The sequence below is a fragment of the Anolis carolinensis genome, chromosome 1, assembly GCF_035594765.1.
Source record: "Anolis carolinensis isolate JA03-04 chromosome 1, rAnoCar3.1.pri, whole genome shotgun sequence".
NCBI lineage: Eukaryota > Metazoa > Chordata > Lepidosauria > Squamata > Dactyloidae > Anolis > Anolis carolinensis.
In genome coordinates, this window is record NC_085841.1 from 172,963,393 (window position 1) to 172,989,368 (window position 25,976).

At 39.0% G+C, this 25,976-nt stretch overlaps 1 protein-coding gene across 4 annotated transcripts in view; it reads right to left on the minus strand.

Moving 5' to 3' along the window:
- The window catches only part of ehbp1 (EH domain binding protein 1), a 305,625-nt gene that overhangs the window by 133,185 nt on the left and 146,464 nt on the right, over positions 1-25,976 (minus strand). For all 4 annotated transcript variants that reach the window (XM_008114298.3, XM_003215191.4, XM_003215190.4 and 1 more), the window contains one exon: positions 18,318-18,507. In XM_008114298.3, coding sequence (XP_008112505.2) covers positions 18,318-18,507 — 190 coding nt within the window. The remainder of the gene's footprint in view (positions 1-18,317; positions 18,508-25,976) is intronic.

A 25,976-nucleotide genomic window follows, 5' to 3' on the forward strand; every position in this document is an offset into this window, starting at 1 on the left:
ACGCAAGCATTGGTGAGTAACCACACAATGGTTAAAAACTGTCAAAATATTTTATAGCTTCATTATAATTACCAGCCAAGTCTAAGCATGCAGAGTGTGGGTGTTAGCCACGCCATGTGTGATGCAAAGGGAGCACTTTTTACTCTATCCTACATTCGTTGAAACTGCTTGCATAAAAATCATGAATGAACCATGAATCAGATATCTTAAATTTTAGGAAAAATAAATCACAGGCATAGACTTGCTACTTTTAATCTTAATATATGACTGGAAAAATGTTTAACACAAAATATGGATAAAAAAATTAGACAGACTGATTCTATCCATGTTTCTATCAGAAGTAAGATCTGCTTCAGTGGAGCTTACTCCCAGATGTGTTCACAGGAATGTAGACTTAGATATTTTATTTGATAAAACATAATTACTATGTTTATATTTTTATTACACACTAAGAGACAATGGTGTAAGTATAACTGGGTGACTGTTTAATCCCATTAAATATTTTTAAAACTACAAGGTGCTTTGCTGTTTGGCAATTGTTTCCAAAGGTCAAGGCTGGTATATGATAGGAAAAGTAGGATTTTATCTACATGGGGGGGGAGTGCTGGTACATAGCCTCATTGCCTTCACTGAAGTGGGATACTTTGTACATGTAACTTTGAATGCAGAGTTTACTTATTGAAGAATATAAGGGAATATCAAGCTCAAACTATGCCATGTGTGCATCAAAACCTAAGGGAAACCTACACAGCTACTCCAGAAGACAGGAGTAGCATTCAAAATGATCTTAACAGACTAGAGAGATGGGCCGAAACTAACAAAATGAAGTTCAACAGGGACAAATGCAAGATACTCCACTTAGGCAGAAAAAATGAGATGCAAAGATACAGAATGGGGGATGCCTGGCTCGACAGCAGTACGTGTGAAAAAGACCTTGGAGTCCTTGTGTACAACAAGTTAAACATGAGCCAGCAATGTGATGCAGCAGCTTAAGAAGCCAATAGGATTTTGGCCTGCATCAATAGGAGTATAGTGTCCAGATCCAGGGAAGTCATGCTCCCCCTCTATTCTGCCTTGGTCAGACCACACCTGGAATCACACTGTGTCCAGTTCTGGGCATCGCAATTGAAGGGAGATGTTGACAAGCTGGAAGGTGTCCAGAGGAGGGTGACTAAAATGATCAAGGATCTGGAGAACAAGCCCTATGAGGAATGGTTTAAAGAGCTGGGCATGTTTAGCCTGCAGAAGAGAAGGCTGAGAGGAGACATAATAGCCATGTATAAATATGTGAGGGAAATCCATAGGGAGGAGGGAGCAAGCTTGTTTTGTGCTGCCCTGGAGACTAGGATGCGGAACAACAGCTTCAAACTACAGGACATAAGATTCCACCTGAACATGAGAGAGAACTTCCTAACTGTGAGAGCTGTTCAGCAGTTGAGCTCTCTGCCCCGCAGTGTGGTGGAGGCTCTTTCTTTGGAGGTTTTTAAGCAGAGGCGGGATGGCCATCTGTTGGGGGTGTTTTGAATGCGATTTTTCTGTTTCTTGGAAGGGAGTTGGACTGGATGGCCCATGAGGTCTCTTCCAACTCTATTATTCTATGATTCTATGTTTAATGCCAGACTGACACTGTTCAGTAAAAGTAATACGAAGCTGAAATCATTTGCATGGGAACTGAATGGGACTCATTTCTGAGTAGACATGTAGAGAATTGCACACTTAATTATCTGGCTGCAAAGCATGCGTAAACTATGCACTTTTGCTAAGAGTTTCTCATCGATGGGAGAAAGATGGGGTACAAATAAATAAATCAAACTTCAGTGAACTAAAAAAACCAACATCCTTAGATGCATTTTGGAAGAAGTGTTCACGTTTTCTTGCTTCAAAATGTTTTTGTTTTCTTATGCTAGGCTTACTTGACCTCATTGCTTCATTTCACATGTGTAAATTGCTATTTTTGAATAAAATGTTTTCTGAAACATGCTCTTCTTCTTTGCGATGTAGGAGCCTTACCTGATTTTTCCTGTTATTACTCTCTCTGGTACTAAACTTTCTGTTAAAGAGGTAAATACATCTATTTCATAAACTGTGGTGCCCCTGTATACAGGGCTCCATCTATACTGACCACTTAGGTTAGTGTAGATGAGGATCAGACCGGCAGTGGCCAAATGCAGAAGAGAAGGCTGAGAGGAGATATGATAGCCATGTATAAATATGTGAGGGGATGTCATAGGGAGGAGGGAGCAAGCTTGTTTTTTGCTGCCCTGGAGATTAGGATGCAGAACAATGGCTTCAAACTACAGGAAAGGAGATTCCACCTGAATATGAGGAAGAACTTCCTAACTGTGAAAGCTGTTTAGCAGTGGAACTCTCCCCCCTGGACTGGGGTGGAGACTCCTTCCTTGGAGGCTTTTAAGCAGAGGCTAGTTGGGCATCTGTCGGGGGTGCTTTGAATGCGATTTCCTGCTTCTTGGCATGGGGTTAGACTGGATGGTCCATGAGGTCTCTTCCAACTCTACTATGATTCTAGGGCAAGTGACAAGGAACAGGTAGGACTGCTGCGATATACGGGAGAAGTGAGGATGGTCAGAGTGGCTGCCCAGTACTCCCAAACAGTGTTCGCACCACTGGGTGCAAAAGCCTCCTTCCTGTCTCTGTGTTGACTTATGAGGGCTGACTCAGTGTCCAGCAAGCTGGTTCAAAAAGTATCAGTATAGTTGTGCCCTAGGAAAGTACTTCACACCAATTTTCAGATGTACGTGTGATTGAAATATATTACAATAGCAAATGTGACACCTTAAACTGATTTAAATTCTAATCTAATCATGAAAACAATTTGTAAAATATATTAACAAAAATGTATATTTCTATTTTAGAATAAAAAACTAATTAACATTTCAAAAAAGGCGCACACAGTATAAAATATACCACATATTATTTTAAGTGCATGATTGTAAATTACTTCTGAGTCTGAAATATAAAATAATGTCACACCCATTTACAGAAAATTACAGAAATAAAACAAACTGATATACTTTGTCCTAATATGGTATAAGCAAATCCCTTTTTCTGATGGTTCACTCTCAGGAAAAAACCAAATGGTTGGTCCACAGTAATGAATTTAGAAAAGAGATTATTATTTATAAAAAAGAGGTACCTATCTTCTGATTATTATAATCTATATATATAAAAGGATTAAAAAAAATCGGCCTAGGACAAAACAACAAAACTACACATCCCAGAAACACTAAACTTGGCAACACAACCCCTCATCCATGCATCTATGTTCATACAACAAATAGAAAAGAAAAACAAAGTCCTAATTAGAGGGAAAGGAATAATTGTTTTTTATCCAATTTAGAACTCTGCCCACTTGGTCTCCTAGCAACCTACTCAGCCCAGGGGACATGCACAGTTAGGTCTCAGGCCTCTTCCCCACTGCCTATAAAATACAGATTATCTGATTTTCACTGGATTATATGGCAGTGTAGACTCAAGGCCCTTCCACACAGCTATATTACCCATTTATAATCTTATATTATCTGCTTTGAAATGGATTATCTTGAGTCCACACTGCCAGATAATTCACTTCAGTGTGCATTTCATACAGCTGTGTAGAAGGGGCCTCATATAATCTAGTTCTAAGCAGATAATATAAGATTATAAATATACAGTAGAGTCTCACTTATCCAATATAAACAGGCTGGCTGAACGTTGGATAAGTTGGATATTAATTAGGTAATGATTATACAAATTAAGCACCAAACATCATGTTATACAACAAATTTGACAGAAAAAGTAGTTCAATGGTCAAAATATCACAATGAATTTAAAACATTGACTACAAAAACATTGACTACTAAAAGGCAGACTGCGTTGGATAATCCAGAACACTGTATAACCGAATGTTGGATAAGTGAGATTCTACTGTAATATGAAATAATTACTGTGGTAATCCAGCCCAACCCAATTCTGCCATGGAGGACACAATCCAAGCACGCCCAACAGATGGCCACCCAGCCTCTCAATAATAATACAGTAGAGTCTCACTTATCCAACACTCACTTATCCAACGTTCTGGATTATCCAACTGCGCCGGGCTGTGGCGCAGCTGGCTAGTAACCAGCTGCAATAAATCACTACTTACCGAGAGGTCATGAGTTCGAAGCCCGGGTCGGGTTAAGCCCCCGACCATTAAATAGCCCGGCTTGCTGTTGACCTATGCAGCCCCGAAAGACAGTTGCACCTGTCAATTAGGGAAATTTAGGTACGCTTTATGCAGGAGGCTAATTTCACTAATTTACAACATCATAAAACTGCCAGAAAAACACGAGGAAAGGAATGAGGAAGTACAGCCACCAGTGGACAGTGAAGCAACAGCTCCCCCTGTGGCCGGAATCGTGAAGCTGAAAAAAATGTTAAATGCCTCTGTGTCTGTCTATATATGTTGTTTGTCTGTTGGCTTTGAATGTTTGCCATATATGTGTTCATTGTAATCCGCCCTGAGTCCCCTTCAGGGTGAGAAGGGCGGAATATAAATACTGTAAATAAATAATAAATAATTTTTGTAGTCAATGTTTTCAATATATCATGATATTTTGGTGCTAAATTCATAAATACAGTAATTACTACATAGCATTAATGTGTAATGAACTACTTTTTCTGTCAAATTTGTTGTATAACATGATGTTTTGGTGCTTAATTTGTAAAATCATAACCTATTTTGATGTTTAATAGGCTTTTTCTTAATCTCTCCTTATTATCCAACATATTCACTTATCCAACATTCTGCCGGCCCGTTTATGTTGGATAAGTGAGACTCTACTATAATAATAATGATAATAATAATAAGAAGAACATCATACAATCATAAGGTTAGGAGACACCCCTAAGGATCATCCAGTTCAACTTCCTTCCACCATGCTGGACCACACAAACCAAGCACTCCTGACAGATGGCCATCCAAGATCTGCACAGTAATAATACAAATCGAATAATAGAATCAGACAGTTAGGAGAGACCCCTAAAGGCCATCCAGTCCAACCCAACTCTGCCATTGGACGATACAATCCAAGCACTCCCAACAGATGACCAGCCAGCCTCTTAATAATAATAATAATAATAATAATAATAATAATAATAATAATAATAATAATATCATACAGTCCTAAGGTTAGCAGATACCCCTAAGGATCATCCAGTTCAACTTCCTTATATCATGCAGGAGGACACAATCCAACCACTCCTGACAGATAGCCATCCAATATCTGCACAATAATAATACACAACGAATCATACCATTAGACAGTTAGGAGACACCCCTAAAGGCCATCCAGTCCAACCCAATTCTGCCATGCAGGACACAATCCAAGCACTCCCAACAGATGGCCACCCAGCCTCTCAATACTAATACGAATACTAATACTACTACCAATAATAATAACAACATCATCATACAATCCTAAGGTTTGGAGTAACCCCTAAGGATCATCCAGGTCAACTTCCTTCTACCATGCAGGAGGACACAATCCAAGCACTCCTGACAGATGGCCATCCAGCCTCTACATAATAATGATGATGAAGATGATGATGATAATAATAATAGAAGCATAGAATCCAAGAGTTTGGAGAGACCCCTAAGGGCCATCCAGCCCAACCCTTTCTACTATGCAGCAGGACACAATCCAAGCATTCACAACACATGGACAACGTATAAATACTATGCAATACTACACAGGGACATATAACCCCCTCTACCCTCACCACTTTCACAGTACACAAACAACCAAATGCATACTAAACATAAAGACAACCATACAACAGACATTCAATACCACCACTACCTCAACAAGTTCTCACCAACATCACCAGACAACGCCACAGCAACGCGTGGCCAGGTACAGCTAGTAATATAATATAATTCTTATGAAGTGGATATAGATTAATTCATCTATAGTTGCATAATATATTAATGCATATTTTAAAATTTTAAGCACACTTCTAGTAAAGTTGTTTCAAAGCCATACAAGATTCAAGTGTTGGCTGTGAATGTGCAAACTTGTTTTGTTGTTTGTTGATGTGCTGCTCCTTAATGTATTTCCTGAGAAAACCTCATTCCCTTATATTTCTTTTTCTCACTCCTCTTGCATATACCACTTGCTTTAGGCAACAGGTCATCAAGAATCTTTCCACGTTCAAAGTCGGCTACATCTGTTGCTCTTTCCCATTGTTGAAAATTCCATCCTTAATCCTATTTGACTTTATTCATGCAAAGGTCATCCTGAATTCAACAAATGGAGGAGCGATAGCAAGCACACTTGTGAACAGTGGGCTAAAAATGCTGTTGTAGAACATGCAGCTAGTGTGCTGGGACTATCTCAGGAGCATTGGATTTTATTATGCCAGCTTCCAATCCTCTAAGCTGTTGAAGAAAACAGTAATATTTACAAAAATAATCTCCCCTAGTGTTGATTTTTCTTTAATCTTGGCTGTACGGTTTCTCCTTATTTCAAGCAGTCATATACATAGCTCATGACAGTTGATAACTACACACACAATAACAGTTAACAGATAACAGTTACCTTTTTTTGCATTTTGAGTACTGTTTAGATCTGATTTTCTTGCTTGCTGCTACCCATTGTGGACAGACATAAAAACCAGCCTCCAGGGAACTGGGACAACTTGGAACAGCTTGGTGAATTCATTATTATATTAGTCATTCAGAGCAAACCTCATGCTCAAGAAACATCATTCCACACATGGTATTTATTTAGTGTTTTTTCTCTTTCCTCTACTGCTATTTTGACAAAAGTGGGACAGAAAGTGATCCAAAAGATTCAGATCATGTTTTGTAGCATTGTCTTATTCTTTCCATTTCTCTCCAACCAATTAAGGTCATGAGGAAAATTGAACCCTGCACTTTTTATTAGAATGATTTCTGAGGTCAAGTCATTTCCCCTCTTTCATTTTACGAACATGTCCCTAATACAATTTGACTAAAATAAATGCACATTAATTAACAGCTGCCTTCCACCATGTCAAAAAAACACAAGCCAAGCCTAGCCTTCAGGCAGCTGAAGGAACAGGTTCTGGTAACTCAAGTAGTTTGTCCACAAATAAACATTTTCTATGGGAGGTTTGCTGACAACTCAGTATAGATGTTTTGAAACAATATAGAAATACAATGGATAATGCTGCCCTTTAGATGTTGTTAGACTGTAACTCCCATCAGCTCCAACCAACATAGCCACGGTAAATAATGGGGAGTGTTGCAGTCCAATAGCAGTATTCCTAAAATGCACTTTGCCCAGCCCATTTTAACATTAACTAATCAAAACAAAAATTTGGGACAGAATCTTTCTCCCTACGTTCCTGAATCTAAAATTCTACACATTCAAATACAATGTTAATTATGATAAAGAAATGATGAAAATGTTTGTTTTCAGCATGTCCTGTGTACACTGGCACCATGTTAGGCAAAAAGTATTCCTTATGTTTTTAAAATTAACTTCTTATTCTAGAAACCTGGAACAGTTGTGAAGTCCTCTGCTTACTTGATACTGAGTGAGTCATATGTAGTACCTTTTCCTGGAAAAGAACTCACAACAGAAAAGATATATCTTATTTCCTCAGTCTTTACCTGGCTGAGCTGCCTAAGCAAAGGTTTACATATCAAATCTTTTGTCAAACAGAAGACATTGGATGCTGACAAACTGAATATGTAATGTCTAGCTACTTGATTTTTTTCTATTATGGTTTCTGGATTAAATGTGTCTTGACTATGCTTTTGGAGACCAGGGTTCAAATATTCGCTTTGTCATGAAAACCTAGTGCAGGACTTTGGGCAAGTCTGCAGTCTTCAGCCTCAGAAGAAGGCAAAGGTAAGCTATTTATGAACAAATATTGCCAAAAAACCCCTTGTAATTGCATGACAATATATTGGAAATGACTTGAAGGCATACAACAACAATTTGCCTAAGTAGATGAAAAGTTTCTGCTAGGCCCTCTAAGATGGAAAGAAGTTTTCGAGACATATGTTGTGTCCCAAGATTTTGTTCATGTGATTCAGAAGTTTCTGCTAGGTCCTCTAAGATGGAAATAAGTTTTCAAGTTACTGTATATGTTGTGACCCAATATCGCACACATGATAATCTGTACCATGCTTTGGTTTGTTTTTCTCTATTTCTTATTATAGAGAAATAGGGAACACCACACACAATTGGTAAAAATACATTTACAGAGATAAAGAACTTAAAAGCAAATTAAAACACACTTTAATAGCAAAACAATTAAAACAGACAGAGCAGTTTCAAAGACCAAGTTCAAGGCCCTCCTGATCTAATGGAGGGAAAATGGCTTTGATTTGATTTGTGAAATACCCAGCCAGACAACTCCAGCCAGGATAGAGCAAACACTATAAGAACAGATGAAGGAAGCTTGAGAAGGACAGCAGTAGAAGGAGTGTTAGTTATATGTTTCTAATGGTAATTAGCAAGATACAAAAGAAATTTTGAATGAAATGATCTAATAGCACTATTTTTGAAGTTAGCCAAATAGGGGCTCCATAGAGTATTTATGCTCTCATCTTTGCTTGGAAGACTTATAGGGCTGGGGGAATATATTGGTGGCGCCTGGAGTGGTAGAACCTCCTGATGGCACTGGTACTTGATTGGGCCCAGGCCAGTGTGTATTTTAAATGAGTGGACCATGATAAATTGTTGCTAAACCAGAACCAAATTTGAAATTTTTTACTTGCTCAATGTAGTGGTCCTTTACTGCCCAGACTTGCTTTTTGTCGCTTTTCCCAAAAACCAAGATTTTGGTTTTATCATAGTTCACCTGGAGGTCACTCGTCTCACAGAAGTCAACAAACCTATGCAAGAGTCTTTTTAATCCCACACGAGATGTGAGGGCAATCTGGCCGTGACATCTGTAACCCCATTGATCACCAGGGTTGATTTGGCTGATCTGGCTGGCTAGGCGGGTGTCCCCTTCCTCCCTCACTACTCTATGTGTGTCCCTCTCGAAGCTGTGCACTCGGTGGAAGAGGACGACGTCCCAGGTACTGTATAGAAGGAGTGTACCAAGGTCCCCAGTCTTTGATCCCGGGTATATGATAGTTGCGCTCCCCTGCTAGAACCTCCAAACAAGATCGCATGTTCCAATATAAATTACTGACGTGCACATGCGCATTCGGGAAGGAAGATCGGTCCCATCTCCATCTCAAGCTAGGCTGATGGAAATGAGAAAGCGGGACTTCCTTCTTGGTCGTTGCCCCTTGACTTCCCAGAGAAGCCAGAATGGCCCCCTCCCTGCTGTTCTTCTGGTGGCAGGCTGAAAACTTTTTTTGGGCAGGTTTTCAAAGAAAAATGTTTTTAAGATCAATTCTGGGGGTACTGTGGTCTTAACTTTGAATATGCACCGAATATGTCTGAATGGTTTTTAAATCAGAATGGTTAAGACTATCTATATTTAATTCCATTTAAATGTTTGCATATTTTAAATTATGTACTAATGCTTTTATTTTGAGCTGCTTTGAGTCCCCTTTGGGATAGATAAAGCAGGATATAAATAAGTATGGTAGTAATAATAATAATAATAATAATAATAATAATAATAATAATAATAATTAGCACTGATATCAGCATGGAGTTTGGTTTGGACAAATGTTGGACAGTGGCATTGAAGAAGGGGAAAAATCATTGACAGTGAGGGCATAAATATGCCTAATGCCAGACAATAAAGTGTCACCAGCCAGAGGCCTATAAATACCTGGGCATATTACAGCTGGACAACATCAAGCAAGAACATGTGAAAAGTGTGGTCAGCAAAGAATACACACAAAGGGACAGAAAAATTCTCAAAAGCAAGCTCAATGGAGGCTACACCATCAAGGCTATAAACACCTGGGCCATACCTGTCATAAGATATACTGCTGGCATCATAAACTGGACACAGGCATACCTGTCATAAGATATACTGCTGGCATCATAAACTGGACACAGGCAGAACTGGACAATTTGGACAGAAAAACAAGAAAACTCATGGCCATTCATCACTCACTGCACCCTCGCAGTGATGTTGACCGGCTATATCTGCCTAGAAGATCAGGTGGCAGAGGACTCTTACAAGTAAAACAAGCAGTCAAAAATCAGAAACTCCTCAAAGCACAGCAGACAAAGAATCAGTACAAGAAAACCACACTACAAACTAGGGCTGACAGCTGGCACAACAAAACATTGCATGGAATGTTCCTTGACAAAATTGAAGGAAAAGCTGATAAGGAGAAGGCCTGGCTATGGCTCACGAATGGGACCCTGAAGAAGGAGACAGAAGGCCTGATACTTGCAGCCCAGGAGCAAGCCATCAGAACAAATGCAATTAAGGCCAAGATCGAAAAATCAGCTGATGACCCAAAATGCAGACTGTGCAAGGAAGCTGACGAAACCATTGATCATATCCTCAGCTGCTGTAAGAAAATCGCACAGACAGACTACAAACAGAGGCACAACTATGTGGCCCAAATGATTCATTGGAACTTATGCCTCAAGTACCACCTGCCAGCAGTAAAGAACTGGTGGGATCACAAACCTGCAAAAGTATTGGAAAATGAACACGCAAAGCTATTGTGGGACTTCCAAATCCAGACTGACAAAGTTCTGGAACACAACACACCAGACATCACAGTTGTGGAAAAGAAAAAGGTTTGGATCATTGATGTTGCCATCCCAGGGGACAGTCGCATTGATGAAAAACAACAGGAAAAACTCAGCCGCTATCAGGACCTCAAGATTGAACTTTAAAGACTCTGGCAGAAACCAGTGCAGGTGGTCCCAGTGGTGATCGGCACACTGGGTGCCGTGCCAAAAGATCTCAGCCAGCATTTGGAAACAACAGACATTGACAAAATTACGATCTGCCAACTGCAAAAGGTCACCCTACTGGGATCTGCACGCATCATCCGAAAATACATCACACAGTCCTAGACACTTGGGAAGTGTTCGACTTGTGATTTTGTGATACAAAATTCAGCATATCTATCTTGTTTGCTGTGTCATAAAATAATAAGTGTATTCTCTGTAGCTATCATGCTACGGATACTGTGAAACTTGGAAGCAGTTGGAGACTGGCCTCTGTGGTTTGCATAATCACCAACTGGGCCTCAAACCGGTTCTAGGATTTCTTAAGCAATCATCCACACAGTGAAACTGTTTTCCTTAAAACCCGACTGAAATTGACCTGTGACTCAATATACTAGCATGTACAAAATGTTTAAACAATAAACAATTCTTAAAGAATGAGAAAACCAAAAAAGGAAATGTAGGTTCATCTGGTAAAAGACAAACAAACATGAAGAAAGCACCCTAGTATAAATAGTTCACAATGATGAAATAGTAGAAAGTAAATCCATTTACAGTCCAATCCCATGCAAATTGAAAATGGCTTTCAGTGGAATCTATTTTTCAAAAAGTGTGCGTAGGATTGCAGTTCTAGACTCCTCCTATGAAATGTCTTGGAAAACATTGTGAGAAGCATAATCTGGGACATACATCTATTTGGGTTAGTTAATAATCACACCTACAATTTAAGAGTTAGGTAAACTGTATTATGACATTATTAGATTACCTCCCCAGTTATTAAATTATATCTTGTTTAATAATAGAAATTAGTGTCACACAATAGAGATTCTCTCACAACTGAATTTGAAAAATTCTGCAGAAAAAAATGAGGCCCTCTAATTTGCACGATTGTTCGTTACATCATCTTCCTTAATTCAAAGAACATAAAATAGTATGCACCATAAAAGATCAAAATGGGAAGTAGAGAAATAAATAGGATTTGTATGATTATAAACTTGATACTATTTGCTGATTTTATATTACTGCAGTCCTATAAATAGTTTCATATGGACTATATTTCAATGTACTGTATTATTGCTTTTATTCATTTTAGGAATATTTAATAATATTGTATCCTTGTATATTATACTTAGATCTTATTCACTGCCTTTGGTTGACTTGATCCAGCAAAATGGGTTAAGAAATATGAATGTTCATGGATGGTATTAAAATCGACAATGGAAAATGAAGAACTTGAGGTTGAAGTTCAACATCCATATTCAAACTGAGAATCCCTGATCTGAAATGCTTGGGATCAGAAGTGGATTGGATTTTGGATTTTTTCAGATTTTGGAATATCTGTATTTATTTACATATAGGGGGCTGAATGTTAAGGTTTAAAATGTGGAAGCACTAAGAACCAAGTGTGAAAAAGCCTCCAAGGCCTCCACTAGTACAGAAGAAATTTTTCAAACCAAGTAGAGAAAGGGAAAGCTGATTTGTGTGGTTGAAGAAAGAGAGGTTTTGGGAGCTGCCTGACAACATTTAGTCAAGGAAAGATACTATTATTTCAGATCAGATACCCTCACTTTTCCAAAGTAGATGCTGAATGATTCAGTTACAGACATATACTTAGTCAGATAAGCAGATTTCTCAAAATCTTTGCAAATCTCTGCACAGCTTGTCTCTTCCAACACTAGGTTAGGTGCCAATATCTTATCTTATAGCTTGGCCAAATTGTTCTCAATCAGAAACCAGGCAAGAGCCTTCAATCTTATCACCAAAACTCACCGTAAACAAAAATTAGCTTAGGTGCACCAAGACAGTAACATTAAAAAACCAAACAACATGATTCCTCAAGGTGAGTGCCAGGATAGTGGACTGTGCTCTTTTTTGTCCTGCTGACAAACACTCTGTCAAGTAGGATTCCAGTATCAGTAGTTCTTCCTTGCTTGGGAGAACTGAAGAAATGACAAGATCTGCCCTTGAGGGACAGGCATTCATCAACAACTTGTATGCATAATTAAACACCAGTTTGACAGATATGACAAGGAATACCATTCACCTTTGAACAGGAATGATGATACAAGGACCTTAAGGGTAGCTATAGGTTTAAAACAGATCTGAAGGACATGCCAACAGATTTCTTTTCATTTCCATCCTCAAAAAGAAAAGCACACTTTTTTTCTGGCATAATTGTAATTGAATGAAATCTTCATTTAGAAAAAACCCTGAATGAAGCCAAAAACAAACTAAACAAACAATAAATTAAAAACATACATTATCTATATCAAGCTAACCCTTCTAAATATACATTTAACAATATAGAAAAATGAAGAAGAGTACTGTACTTTCAAATTAGCTTTTTGTGGTAATGATTAAATTCTTAAACTTTTACCTCTTTCTACTTTATAGGCTACCCTCCATCTCAGACTCAGACTAATTAATAAAAGTAACAGTCATCAAATCAACAGTTTTTATGTTTCCCTAAGTTAATCAGTGGTTTCCATTCTTTCAAAAATGTTGTTAATTATTTTTCTTTAATCAAAATGGACAATTTGTCCATTTCCACTAAATCATTCCGTTTTAATAACCAATTTTTCTTGGTAGGTAATAAGTAATTCTTTCATTTTTGAGCATACAATATTCTTGCAGCTGCTGTCCTAAACTGAAGTATGCTTCAGTTACTCCTTTTGAGTTGATAATCAGTCAATCTCAAAAGATTAATGGATTAATCTTTTTTTTTTTGCAGCAAACTATGCATTTGAACCCAATAGTTTATAGTTTTTTCACAGGTCTACCACACAAAGGGTCCTTCTTGCTGACCACACTTCCTACTTACATTCAATGTTTTATTACATATTTTAGACAATTTCTCTGGTGTCATATACCAACAGTGCTGTACATCATTTTATAAAAAATATTTTAAGAACATAACATAAAATATATTTCTATGCTTTAGATGGCATCTTTTCCCATTGTTATATTTGTACAGCGTCTAGATCCAGGGAAGTCCTGCTCCCCCTCTATTCTGCCTTGGTCAGACCACAACTGGAATACTGTGTCCAATTTTGGGCACCACAGTTGAAGGGAGATGTTGACAAGCTGGAAAGCGTCCAGAGGAGGGCGACTAAAATGATTAAGGGTCTGGAGAACAAGCCCTATGAGGAGCGGCTTAAAGAGCTGGGCATGTTTAGCCTGCAGAAGAGAAGGCTGAGAGGAGACATGATAGCCATGTACAAATACGTGAAGGGAAGTCATAGGGAGGAGGGAGCAGGCTTGTTTTCTGCTGCCCTGCAGACTAGGACACGGAACAATGGCTTCAAACTACAGGAAAGGAGATTCCACCTGAACATCAGGAAGAACTTCCTCACTGTGAGGGCTGTTCGACAGTGGAACTCTCTCCCCCGGGCTGTGGTGGAGGCTCCTTCCTTGGAGGCTTTTAAGCAGAGGCTGGATGGCCATCTGTCGGGGGTGCTTTGAATGCGATTTCCTGCTTCTTGGCAGGGGGTTGGACTGGATGGCCCATGAGGTCTCTTCCAACTCTACTATTCTATGATTCTATGATTCTATGTTCAAAGTTTTATCCTATTTTATCATGCAGCCCTTCACATCTTTTATCTCAAATGTTAACAAAGGTTTATATATTTACCAATTCCCTTTCATACATAACTGTGCTTCAAATTCAGACCTAGTTCAAAATCATAGTTGTGCTTATCTAATTTAAAGCCACTGAAATTCATTCTTGCATCTTATAAGATGCAAGACTTTGATCTGAGAAACCAGCTTGAAAGCATCTGGATAAGAATCAAGGGAACTGGGACTCAAAAAGATCTTGTTGTGGGTGTCTACTACAGACCTCCGAGCCAGGCTGAAGAACTCAATGAAGCCTTCTGTCAACAGTTGACCATACAGGCACAAAGAAGAAATATAGTAGTCACGGGCAATTTCAACTATCCCAATATTTGCTGGAAAACAAACTCGGCCAAGAATACAAAGTCCAACAAATTTCTTGCTTGCGTTGCAGAAAATGTTATGGTCCAGAAGGTAGAAGAGGCAACAAGAGGATTGGCTATTCTTGATCTGTTTCTAACAAACATGAAGGATCTGAATGATGCAGTTGAAGTGGTTGGATTTTTAGGGGCAAGTGACCATGTGCTCCTGCAGTTTGCAATACAAAGGAACGCCAAAACGAAAACGTCAAACCCACATTCTGGATTTTAGGAGAGCTGACTTCCAAAAAATGAAGGAAATACTGAGCAGCCTTCCGTGGTTGCCAATACTAAAAGACAAGAGAGTTAAGGATGGATGGGAGTTTTTCAAGAGTGAAATAATCAAGGTGCAATTGCAAATAGTGCCAACAAAGAGAAAAAATAAGACAAGTGCAAAGAAGCCAGAATGGACGTCCAAAGAACTTCTAACTGAGCTAAGTCTCAAAAAAGACATTCACAAGAAGTGGAAAAGGGGAGAAATCACCAAAGAAGAATTCAAATGAATAACCGACTCCCGTAAGGAAAAGATTTGCAAGGCTAAAGTGCAAAATGAGCTCAGGCTTGCCAGGGACAATAAAAACGATAAAAAGGGCTCATTTGCTTATGTCAGTAAAAAAAGGAAGAACAAGGAGGCCATAGAGCCTCTGCCAGGAGAAGATGGGAAAATGCTGACAGGGCATAGGGAAAAGGCAGAAATACTTAATGACTTCTTTGCCTCAGTGTTCTCACAAAAAGAAAGCCATCCTCAACCTCAGCAACATGGAATTGACAAAGGGTTAGGGGAAATCCAACCCCAAATAGGGAAACAAGTCATCCAGGAATACCTTGCCACTCTAAACAAATTAATGTCCCTAGCGCCAGATCAATTACATCAAGAGAATTGAAGGAACTAACGGAAGACATTTTGGAACCACTGGCAATCATCTTTGAAAGTTCCTGAAGAACGGGACAACTCCCAGCAGATTGGAGGAGGACAAATGTGGTCCCTATCTTCAAGAAGGGAAAAAAGGATGACTCAAGCAATTACTTAGAAACAAATGCGGTCATCGCTAATAGTCAACATGGATTTATCAAAAACAAGTCATACCAAAGTGAATTGATCTCTTTTTTCCAATAGAGTTACAAGCTAGGTAGATGCAGGGAACGCCGTGGATGTAGCATATCTGGATTTCAGTAAGTCATTTGACAAGGTCCCCAATGACCTTCTGGCAAACAAACTAGTCAAATGTGGGCTAGGCAAAATTATGGTTAGGTGGATCTGTAATTGGTTAAGTGAACGAACCCAAAGGGTGCTCACCAATGCTTCCTCTTCATCCTGGAAAGAAGTGACGAGTGGAGTGCCGCAGGGTTCCGTCCTGGGCCCGGTTCTGTTAATGACTTAGATGAAGAGTTAGAAGGCACGACCATCAAGTTTGCAGACAACACCAAACTGGGAGGGATGGTTAATACTCCAGAAGATAGGAGCAGTATTCAAAACAATCTTAACAGATTAGGGAGATGGGCTGAAACTAACAAACTGAAGTTCATCAGGAACAAATGCAAGATACTCCACTTAGGCAGAAAAAATGAAATGCAAAGATACAGAATGGGGGACGCCTGGCTTGACAGCAGTACGTGTGAAAAAAGATTTTGGAGTCCTTGTGGACAACAAGTTAAACATGAGCCAACAATGTGATGAGGCAGCTAAAAAAAGCCAATGCTATTTTGGCCTGTATAAATGAGTCTAGTGTTTAGATCCAATCTGATCCTGGTCTTGCTTTTGAGGAGAGAACAAAGTTCTTCTTTCTTTTGCTTTCAATTATGTAGCCTATTCCACTTCTATATTGGCCATCAGATAATGTCCATGTATATAATTGCTTTTTTGACTGTGCTAAGAATATGTTTGTAACAACTAAACCACTGACCTCCCAAATTCAGTCAGTCAGTCTAGTGCTTCAGTTCTTGATCCCATGCCAAATGTTCCTGCCATCTCTGATTATCCTCTTTTCCCTACTATCGTGTTGCTATTTCCTATGATTAATACAAGGTCTGATTTTGGTGTCATCAATTTATTCTCGAACTCCTACACAAAATCTTTAAATTTTGTCTGCTGCTTCTGTGGCTGGAGCATAAACTTGGATTATGGTTATATTAATATGTTTTACCCGAAGTTGTGTTCACATGATTTGACCAGACTTTGCATTATATCCCTCAACAACCTTTGCTACATCTCTCTTTACACTATAAATGCTACCCTACATTTTCTTAACATTTCATTTTTTTAAAACACTGCAATTATCTGACTCAAAATGAAACATTCTTGTTCATTTTACCTAGCTCACTCCAAGTACTGCAATGTCTATAAATTCCAATTTCTATGTTTGGCTTTCCCCAATTCATGCCTCTCACATTCCATGCTTTAATAATATCTGTTGTTCTTTTCACAATTTGCATACTAATTATGTCTCAGATTTATTAGCAAATTAAACCTCTCCTAGGTTTAAAATACCAAGGGGCCCTAAAATATGACAAAATTACCATCCATCCATACCACTTAGAGAGCATTTTTAAAGCTATGGTGGAGTGGGCATCCAAAATATCCTGTAGGGCTAACATGGCATACTGGCTTTCCATAGATAGGCAGGAGCCAAACTGTTTAGGTATTTATAGGTGATTACCTGCACTTTGAATTGAGACTGAAAACTTATCGGCAGCCAGTGGAACTGTTTTAATAGGGTCTGTTTTAACTGAAAGATATCCATTAACACTGGACAAGCAGGAGCCAAAGTTACATCAATTGGAACTGTATTAATAACGGCATCCAAGTCAGAAAGGATCTGAGCAACTTTATCTGCAAAGTGCCTTGCAAATTCTTCACAGTGGGCTGCTGAATGGTTAAGGATTTCCTCTTGAGGACCAGTATATAGTAGTCCTCTGACCACTCAAAACAGCTCAGCTGGACAGTTCCTTGCAAATGCAATTGTGGCCACACGGAACGATTTCTCTGCTGCCTCCATTCCTGCAGAGTAGGCTTTCAAATACGCTCTAGCCCAGGCATGGGCAAACTTTGGCCCTCCAGATGTTTTGGACTCCAACTCTCACAATTTCCAACAGTCGGTAGGGAGTTGGAGTCAAAAACACCTGGAGGGTCAAAGTTTGCCCATGCCTGCTCTAGCCTGTACTCGATCTAATCCGCTTCAAGTTCTCTGCCAATGTCGTTCTAGTCTCAGTCTCACTAGCTTCATTGCTGCCAACTTCTTGGAAAACCAAGAGAGGAGATGTGTCTACTCAATCATTTATTAAAAGTAACAGAATCACATATACTTATTCTAAAGGGGAAAAATCAACATATTCCAAGCAGACAAAATAAAAGCTGAAATTCTTTTAAGAGCAAAGTATTTTAAATGAGCAAATACATATCTAATGGACTGGATCCAGACTTTGCTTCAAGATTAGAGATTTCCATTTTTAACAAACATCTACAAATAGTGGTCACATGGTAGCTACATACCTTGGGAGAAGAAGAAAGATCTTTTACTGCATGAATAGCCGACGTGTTCTCACTTGCTTCCCTTTCTGTCTTTGGTGAGAGGACGGGTGGTTCAGGAGCTTTTCTTTTCATCTTCCTTTCCATTTCTTGTAGTGAAGTAACTTGATTATTTAAAGCAGAACTTGATTTTGGTTCATAAAATGGGTTTGATCTAATTAAAAGAAATGAAATGTATTTCTTTGCTGTTTTTGTATCTTTAATGCTATTTTAAAAAGTCATCTGTTTGCACAAAATAGTGGTTAGACTGAATTCATTTACTAAAAAAGCCAAACAAAAACAGCACTAGTTGTATTGCTGGATCTCCCTCCCTCTATCAAACATTAACTGATGAGTGACGTGTGCACAGAGCTAGCCACGAAGAATGCGTAGAGTTAAAAGATCTACGGTCAACAAAATCCCTTAACAGATCTACAGAAGTCTCACATTAATTATGGATCAAGGAGATTCAATTCTGTCTGAAGAGTGAGGATTCAACATTCATTTTATTATGTACTGAAATAAAACACAGATTTTCCAAATCTATTTCTCAATTTATTTATACAAGACGTTAAGAACAAACTAATGGAAGATTAACACATGATGATTACAGTCAAGTCCTGCAACCCTTACATTTCAGTTAGAATTGCAGTTGAAACTCAAGCTGACATATCACAAAACTCAATGAAATTTACTTCTTTGTATTAATACTTTGGCTTGCACTGCAATTGTCTGATACACACAAATAAATACTGTACACAGCAATTTCACTATTTAATCCAGATCTTTCTACACTACTTTTTTTCAAATGCATGGTCCAAGATGTAGTGCCTATTTGCTTGGATGATTTTTGAGATTTCCCATGCCAGCCACTGTTCTGCAGTTTGGTAAGGAAGATGTGAGAACTCCAGGAGCTGTAATATGACATACGGTGACATCAGCAGACTGCCTACATTCTTAACAGTTGGAGCGGAGAAAGAGCAAACTGCTGACCGCTAATGAGACTGACAAACCATGCATATCTTTTCTGAGTTCAAAATATCTCTGATCTTTCAAAATACAACAGACTAACTTGTTAAAGCTCAGAAATTTTTATTTTATCAAGCGATATTGCCAACCATTCGGTCTCCACCAACCATTCATACCTAATTCTATTTAAGTCTACATATTTGGAAGGAACAAAGATGTATGCATGGTTTGTATTTTAAAAAATCTTCTTGGGTATAACCCAGCAAAAAAGTTTGTGTTTTCTGTACATTTGACTTTCTTTTCTCAAGTTGGGATCCTAATGGCCTCGCAATGTAAGGCCAAACAAAATACAGCTGACCCAGGTATAATATAGAATCCTCATTTGTAAATTGATCTGAATAAAAACGGATTGAAAATAAACACTAAAAATCCGATTACTGAAATCTCAAAAACCTTACAATTGTCTGCTAGCTTTAATTCCTATTTGAATATATGAACTAGTATCTGGTATAAGTGGGACACAAAGAAGGACCATTTACAGAAGGGCATGTGATCCAGCATCATCATCATCCACAAATGGAATGGGGGAATTTGTGAACATCCTGCAGCTCCTCCATGATAATAATAATAATAATAATAATAATAATAATAATAATAATAATAATAACTTTATTTTTATACCCCGCCTCTATCTCCCCGGAGGGGACTCAGGGCGGCTTACATGGGGCCAAGCCCGAATAAAAACAGTAGCAGTATAAAACACAGCAATAGACAACAACTTGCACAATAAAAAATAAAGAAAATTAAACATTAGCCAATAAAAACAAGAACTAATAAAAACATGGATTAAAACTGAGAGATTGTAAAAGTAGACTGGGTAAGGTGCACCATATAAATATTGTAAACACAAGGTGACTGATAAAGTGCTGCAAATTCTGGAAGTGCAAATTGGGATGGGAATAGACCCTGTGTCTATATCGAGTTGACAAAGGTAAAAGGTGACATGATGGCAACAGTCTTAGACAGCAACAGCTCCCAAAGTGACCCATTTAAGGTGGAATCAGGTGTCAAGCAGAGATGTGTTATTGCCCCTACCTTATTTTCCATCTTAATCGCTATGATACTTCACCTTGCTGATGGGAAGCTTCCCACTGGTGTGGAAATCATCTATCGGACAGATGGCAAGCTATTTAACCTCAGCAGACTGCGAGCCAAAACCAAGGTCACCACAACATCTGTTATAGAACTCCAATATGCCGATGACAACGTAGTCTGTGCGCATTCAGAAGAAGACCTACAAGCCACTCTAAACACCTTCGCAGAAGCATACGAGAAGCGCGGCCTCTCATTGAACATTGAGAAAACCAAAGTGCTCTTCCAACAGGCACCAGCTAATCCCTCTGCAATGCCAGGAATACAGCTTAATGGTGTCACATTAGAAAACGTTGACCATTTCCGCTACCTTGGCAGCTACCTCTCCACAAAAGTCAACATTGACACTGAAATACAACACCGCCTGAGCTCTGCGAGTGCAGCATTTTTCCGAATGAAGCAGAGAGTGTTTGATGACCGGGACATCCGTAGAGAAACCAAGGTACTTGTTTACAAAGCTATTGTCCTCCCAACCCTGCTCTACGCCTGCGAAACGTGGACTGTCTACAGACGTCACACCAAACTCCTGGAGCATTTCCATCAGAGTTGCCTCAGGAAAATCATGCAAATCTCTTGGGAAGACAGGCGGACAAATATCAGCGTGCTGGAAGAAGCAAAGACCACCAGCATTGAAGCAATGCTCCTATGCCATCAACTCCGCTGGGCTGGCCACGTCGTCCGAATGCCCGATCACCGTCTCCCAAAGCAGTTACTCTACTCCGAACTCAAGAACGGGAAACGTAATGCTGGTGGACAGGAAAAGAGATTTAAAGATGGGCTTAAAGCCAACCTTAAAAACTGTGGCATAGACACTGAGAACTGGGAAGCCCTGGCCCTTGAGCGCTCTAATTGGAGGTCAGCTGTGACCAGCAGTGCTGCGGAGTTCGAAGAGGCACGAACGGAGGGCTTAAAGGAGAAACGTGCCAAGAGGAAGGAGCGTCAAGCCAACCCTGACCGAGACCGCCTTCCACCTGGAAACCGATGTCCTCATTGCGGGAGAACATGCAGATCAAGAATAGGTCTCTTCAATCACCTGCGGACACACACCCAAGACACCGGAAACGGAGGACCATCATCCTCGACCTACGAGGGATCGCCTAAGTAAGTAAGTTATAGGCTTTGTGAAGATACATGATATTACAGGTGGAGGACTTGCAGACATCATTTTGAATACATGTTGACAGTCTCTTAGAAAAAGTCAGGGAGATGCACACAGAATCTGTGAAGGAATTTCAGAAGATCTTTGACACAGCAACATCAGTGGTGGAGTCTATGGGTGGAGAAGTGAGGATTCCTCGCATCTGTTCAAGGCAGACCTGTCAAAGCAACATTCAGGCAGCTTCACCCACACCAATATTCCATTCTATAATATTCCATTATAGACTAAACGTGTACATCCCATTTCTGGACTTTTTCTGCAGTCAGCTTCAAGAAACGTTTACAAGGCATAGGGAAGTAGTTCAGGAACTACAAGTGTTCATCCCTATTAACTGTGAGCATTTAAATCCAAACTTGAACAATTGTACAGAACTTTACAATGAATTCCTTCAAGATTCTGTCACACTGATGGAAGAATTTGACATGTGGTGTAGAAAATGGAAAAAGATTGCACCTGCAGAAAAACCATCAAATGCACTGGAAGCATATCTTGTCTTTCATAGGCAGTTTTTTCCAAATGTGAAGAAACTTCTTCAGATTTCTGCAATATTGCCAGTGTCAACAGCTACCAATGAAAGGTCATTTTCAACCCTTAAACATTTGAAAACATACACAAGAAGCACTGACTGGACTTGCACTCTTGAGCGTCCATTGAAGTTTATCAATAGAGCCTGCTTTCTGTCAAAGTATATTGACACAGTTTTCAAGTGTTTCTAACAAACGTTGTGGTATTCTTTTATAACTATAAATTATCAATTAGCAATCATTTCCGTTATTTTAAGACTTGAAACTTTGTAACTAAAATAGAAATTTGATTTAATGAAGTCTATATAAAACCCTGGTGGCGAAGTGTGTGAAAGCACTGAGCTGCTGAACTTGCAGACCGAAAGGTCCCAGGTTCAAATCCCGGGAGCGGAGTGAGCGCCCGCTGTTAGCTCCAGCTTCTGCCAACCTAGCAGTTTGAAAACATGACAATGTGAGTAGATCAATAGGTACCGCTACGACGGGAAGGTAACGGTGCTCCATGCAGTCATGCCGGCCACATGACCTTGGAGGTGTCTACGGACAATGCCGGCTCTTCGGCTTAGAAATTGAGATGAGCATCAACCCCCAGAGTCAGACATGACTGGACTTAACGTCAGGGGAAAACCTTTTACCTATATAAAATATACTTGAAACCATAAAATTTAAAGTATTTTATGTTATGGCATGATGAAACATGCCTTTGTAGTCTTTTACCTAGGTTATTGCTATCTTAAATGCTGGTTATAAGTTTTAATCCTGGTTTTATCAGTTTTATCTGCTGTTAATTCCACCCACATTGTGTGTTTTAATCAGTTTTGGCTATTTTTGGCTTTACTAACCTTGCATACCTTGTATCTTATACCTTTTATGGAGCAATAAGAGTCTTTGGACTGTAATAAAAATGTTGTTGTGTTATAGAACTACTCTTCATGATTTGCTAAAGAAAGTTTCAACCCCCCCCCCCCCCCCACACACACACACACACACAATTTTTTTTTTCTGGCTACGGCCTTGGTGGTGGGACCATGAAAATGCTCTCAATTTTGCAGAGGGTTCATAAGATTCTTAACAGTAAGGCACCTTTGGATCCTATCTGATGCCTACAGTTCAAGTTCTCTCAAGAACAAATGATACCTTTAACACTGAAGAACACGCTTTGAGTCGAATCTCATTATTCTCAATGCTGCACGGTCAAATTCCTACTGTTAGTCCCAACTAGAGCAGACCTACTGAATCACTGTAACTTACAAGCTCCTACCCAAATAGTAATTTTCCCGTGTGCCTAACTAGGATTTATAATTAGCTGGGACAATATTGTACTGGGTTTTAAATTCTAGTTCCATTCATTTATTTTAAAAGTATTTTGAGCAATCGCCCTGATTCTAAATGTATTTCTCTGTTTTTCTGACATAGTTTCACCATATGGAATTCCCTACCCAAGTGCCCCTCAGGTATGGCACACTGCCTCCTGCTGAATATATTGGCCTGCAGATTCAACCATTTTCCTGCTGCTTACTCCTCATTTGTATAATTTGTTGGATTTGTATTGATTTTATCTGCTATGTGTGTTACTTTACTGATTATTCATTGTTTTAATTTGGTTTGTAAGCTGTCTTGGGTGGCTCAAATTGTGAACTGCAGAGGTAGAGCATAAACCAACAAGTATTTTTTAATGTTCACACATCTAAACTCCCCATCCTGTTTTCAAACTTTCTTTCTTTTAGGTAGGAAGAAATCACTGGGAAAAAAAAATGAAGAGATAACTTTGCTAATTATTTAACTGAAACTCTGGGAATAGGAAAAGACAGTAAAGCAAATTCAAAGCTCAGTCTAATTCACAAATATTTAAAGTGGGATTGACATTATTTCTTGCAGAAAGAAGATGTAGATCTAGATGAATGAATGAAAGAGGAAACCAAGACTAAAATACCAAGATTGTAAAGGGAAGTCACAATTCAGGTGTTCTCACATCAGCACCCATCAAACACACAAACATGAACAAAACCAAAGCTTTGGCTGATGTCAAAATAAACAAAAGAGATGTATGGTACAGAAGGTGAAGGTGGAAAAAGAATGACATTCAGCTTGGAACAGAAGATTCAAGAGGCATGCCAATCATTTAATTGTACTGACAACCTTCTTGAGCTTTCTTTAAACAATAAGGGAGTTCAAAAGAAGGTGAAAATAAAGATGGAGTAAAACAAGATAAGAACAAGGTCAATACAGATATATGGGAGGTCAAAATATTTTCTTTTGTTTTAGAAGTTATTTTTGGGGTGGAGGATATTTAAGGAAAAGTGTGTTTTGACAACAAACTACTTGACCCTCTGTAGCTCTGGAATTAGAGAATCAGTATATACTGAAGATTTCCCACAGTTAGCATTAAGCTGTCACAGGTTCTTTGAAATAAGAAAGAACATTTCAGCAGCAATATTTTTCAGGTAAAGGTTTGCAGTTTGTTACACTGTTTGACTACAATAGGTTTATTAAGCAAGTCACAACATACACCCACACTCACCCAGAGTTGAGAAAAATATTTATGATGTTCTCCTACTTTAGGATGCAGGTAAATGAGCCAAATGACTAAACAGTTATCATGTCAACTTCTTTAGCAGTGGGGAGTTTGTTTTAGGGGAAAGGAGTCCGTTCGAACTATTAAAGTTGAACAGATTTTTAAACATTTATTCTTCGTATTCTCACAGTAAGATCTTTATAAACTCACCATAAAATTAGATAAATAAACCATGCATCACTTATATCAAGCCTACACAACCTGGCAAGAGTAAGGGGCTGAAATTAAACAGGCTAAATCTCTTTGGGCTGCAGATAGATCTTTTGCAACTCACTCACGGTTTGTGAGAGGGTGCATTTCCTCCAGAGCAAGCAGCAAAGTGGAATAGTCTCAATTTAGCCTGCAGAAGAGAAGGCTGAGAGAAGACATGATTGTCATGTTTAAATAGTTGAAAGGCTGTTGTAAGGAGGAGGGGGTAGGCTTGTTTTCTATTCCCTTGAGACTATGACTCCTTTTGATGAGCAATGGGTTCAAATTACAGAAAAGGAGATTCCACCTGAACATTAAGAAGAACTTCCTGATCTCAAGAGCTGCTCAACAGTGGAACTCTCTGCCTCAGAGTCTGGTGGAGGCTCCTTCTTTGGAGGCTTTTAAACAGAGACTGGATGGCAATCTGGATGGCTCTTTTGATTTATGTTTTTCCTGCATGTCAGGGGATTGGACTGGATGGCCCTTGGGGTCTCTTCCAACTCTGTGATACTATGACCTGGGTGTGCAGCAGCAACAAAACTAGAAATTTGGACACACGTGTAGGAAATTATTTCAGGAAGCAGTGAAGGGCTCCAATCCAGAACACTGAACTTGGAGTCATTATTAAACCCAAAAGATGTGGGTTTAAGGTTCTGGATAATGCTTGAATCCATTATTTGATTAATGTCTTCAAAAAGCAAACTTGGCACCTTTATGTTTTAAAAAAATGTAAGTAAAAGCATTCCTCAGAGCTATTTTTCTTCATACAACTTTCTTTAATGTTTTTTTCCTGCTCAACAGTCAGCAATGGACAGCTACACAAGCAAAATGAGTGCATGCACAGTGACTGAAATGGACAGCAGTACTGAAAAGGGTGAGAGTGCCATCTCATAAACCATAGGGGGTTCCCTCATCTTGAATACTGTGAACAAGGCTGGTCACCCCATCTTAAAACAGACATACAGGAGGAAAACTAGGATGATCCAGGAAAGTATGATGAAAATGATAAGAGAAATGGAGACACTTCTGTGAAAAGAGATTGAAAAGATTAGAATCAACTGGATTAGGAAAGAATAGAC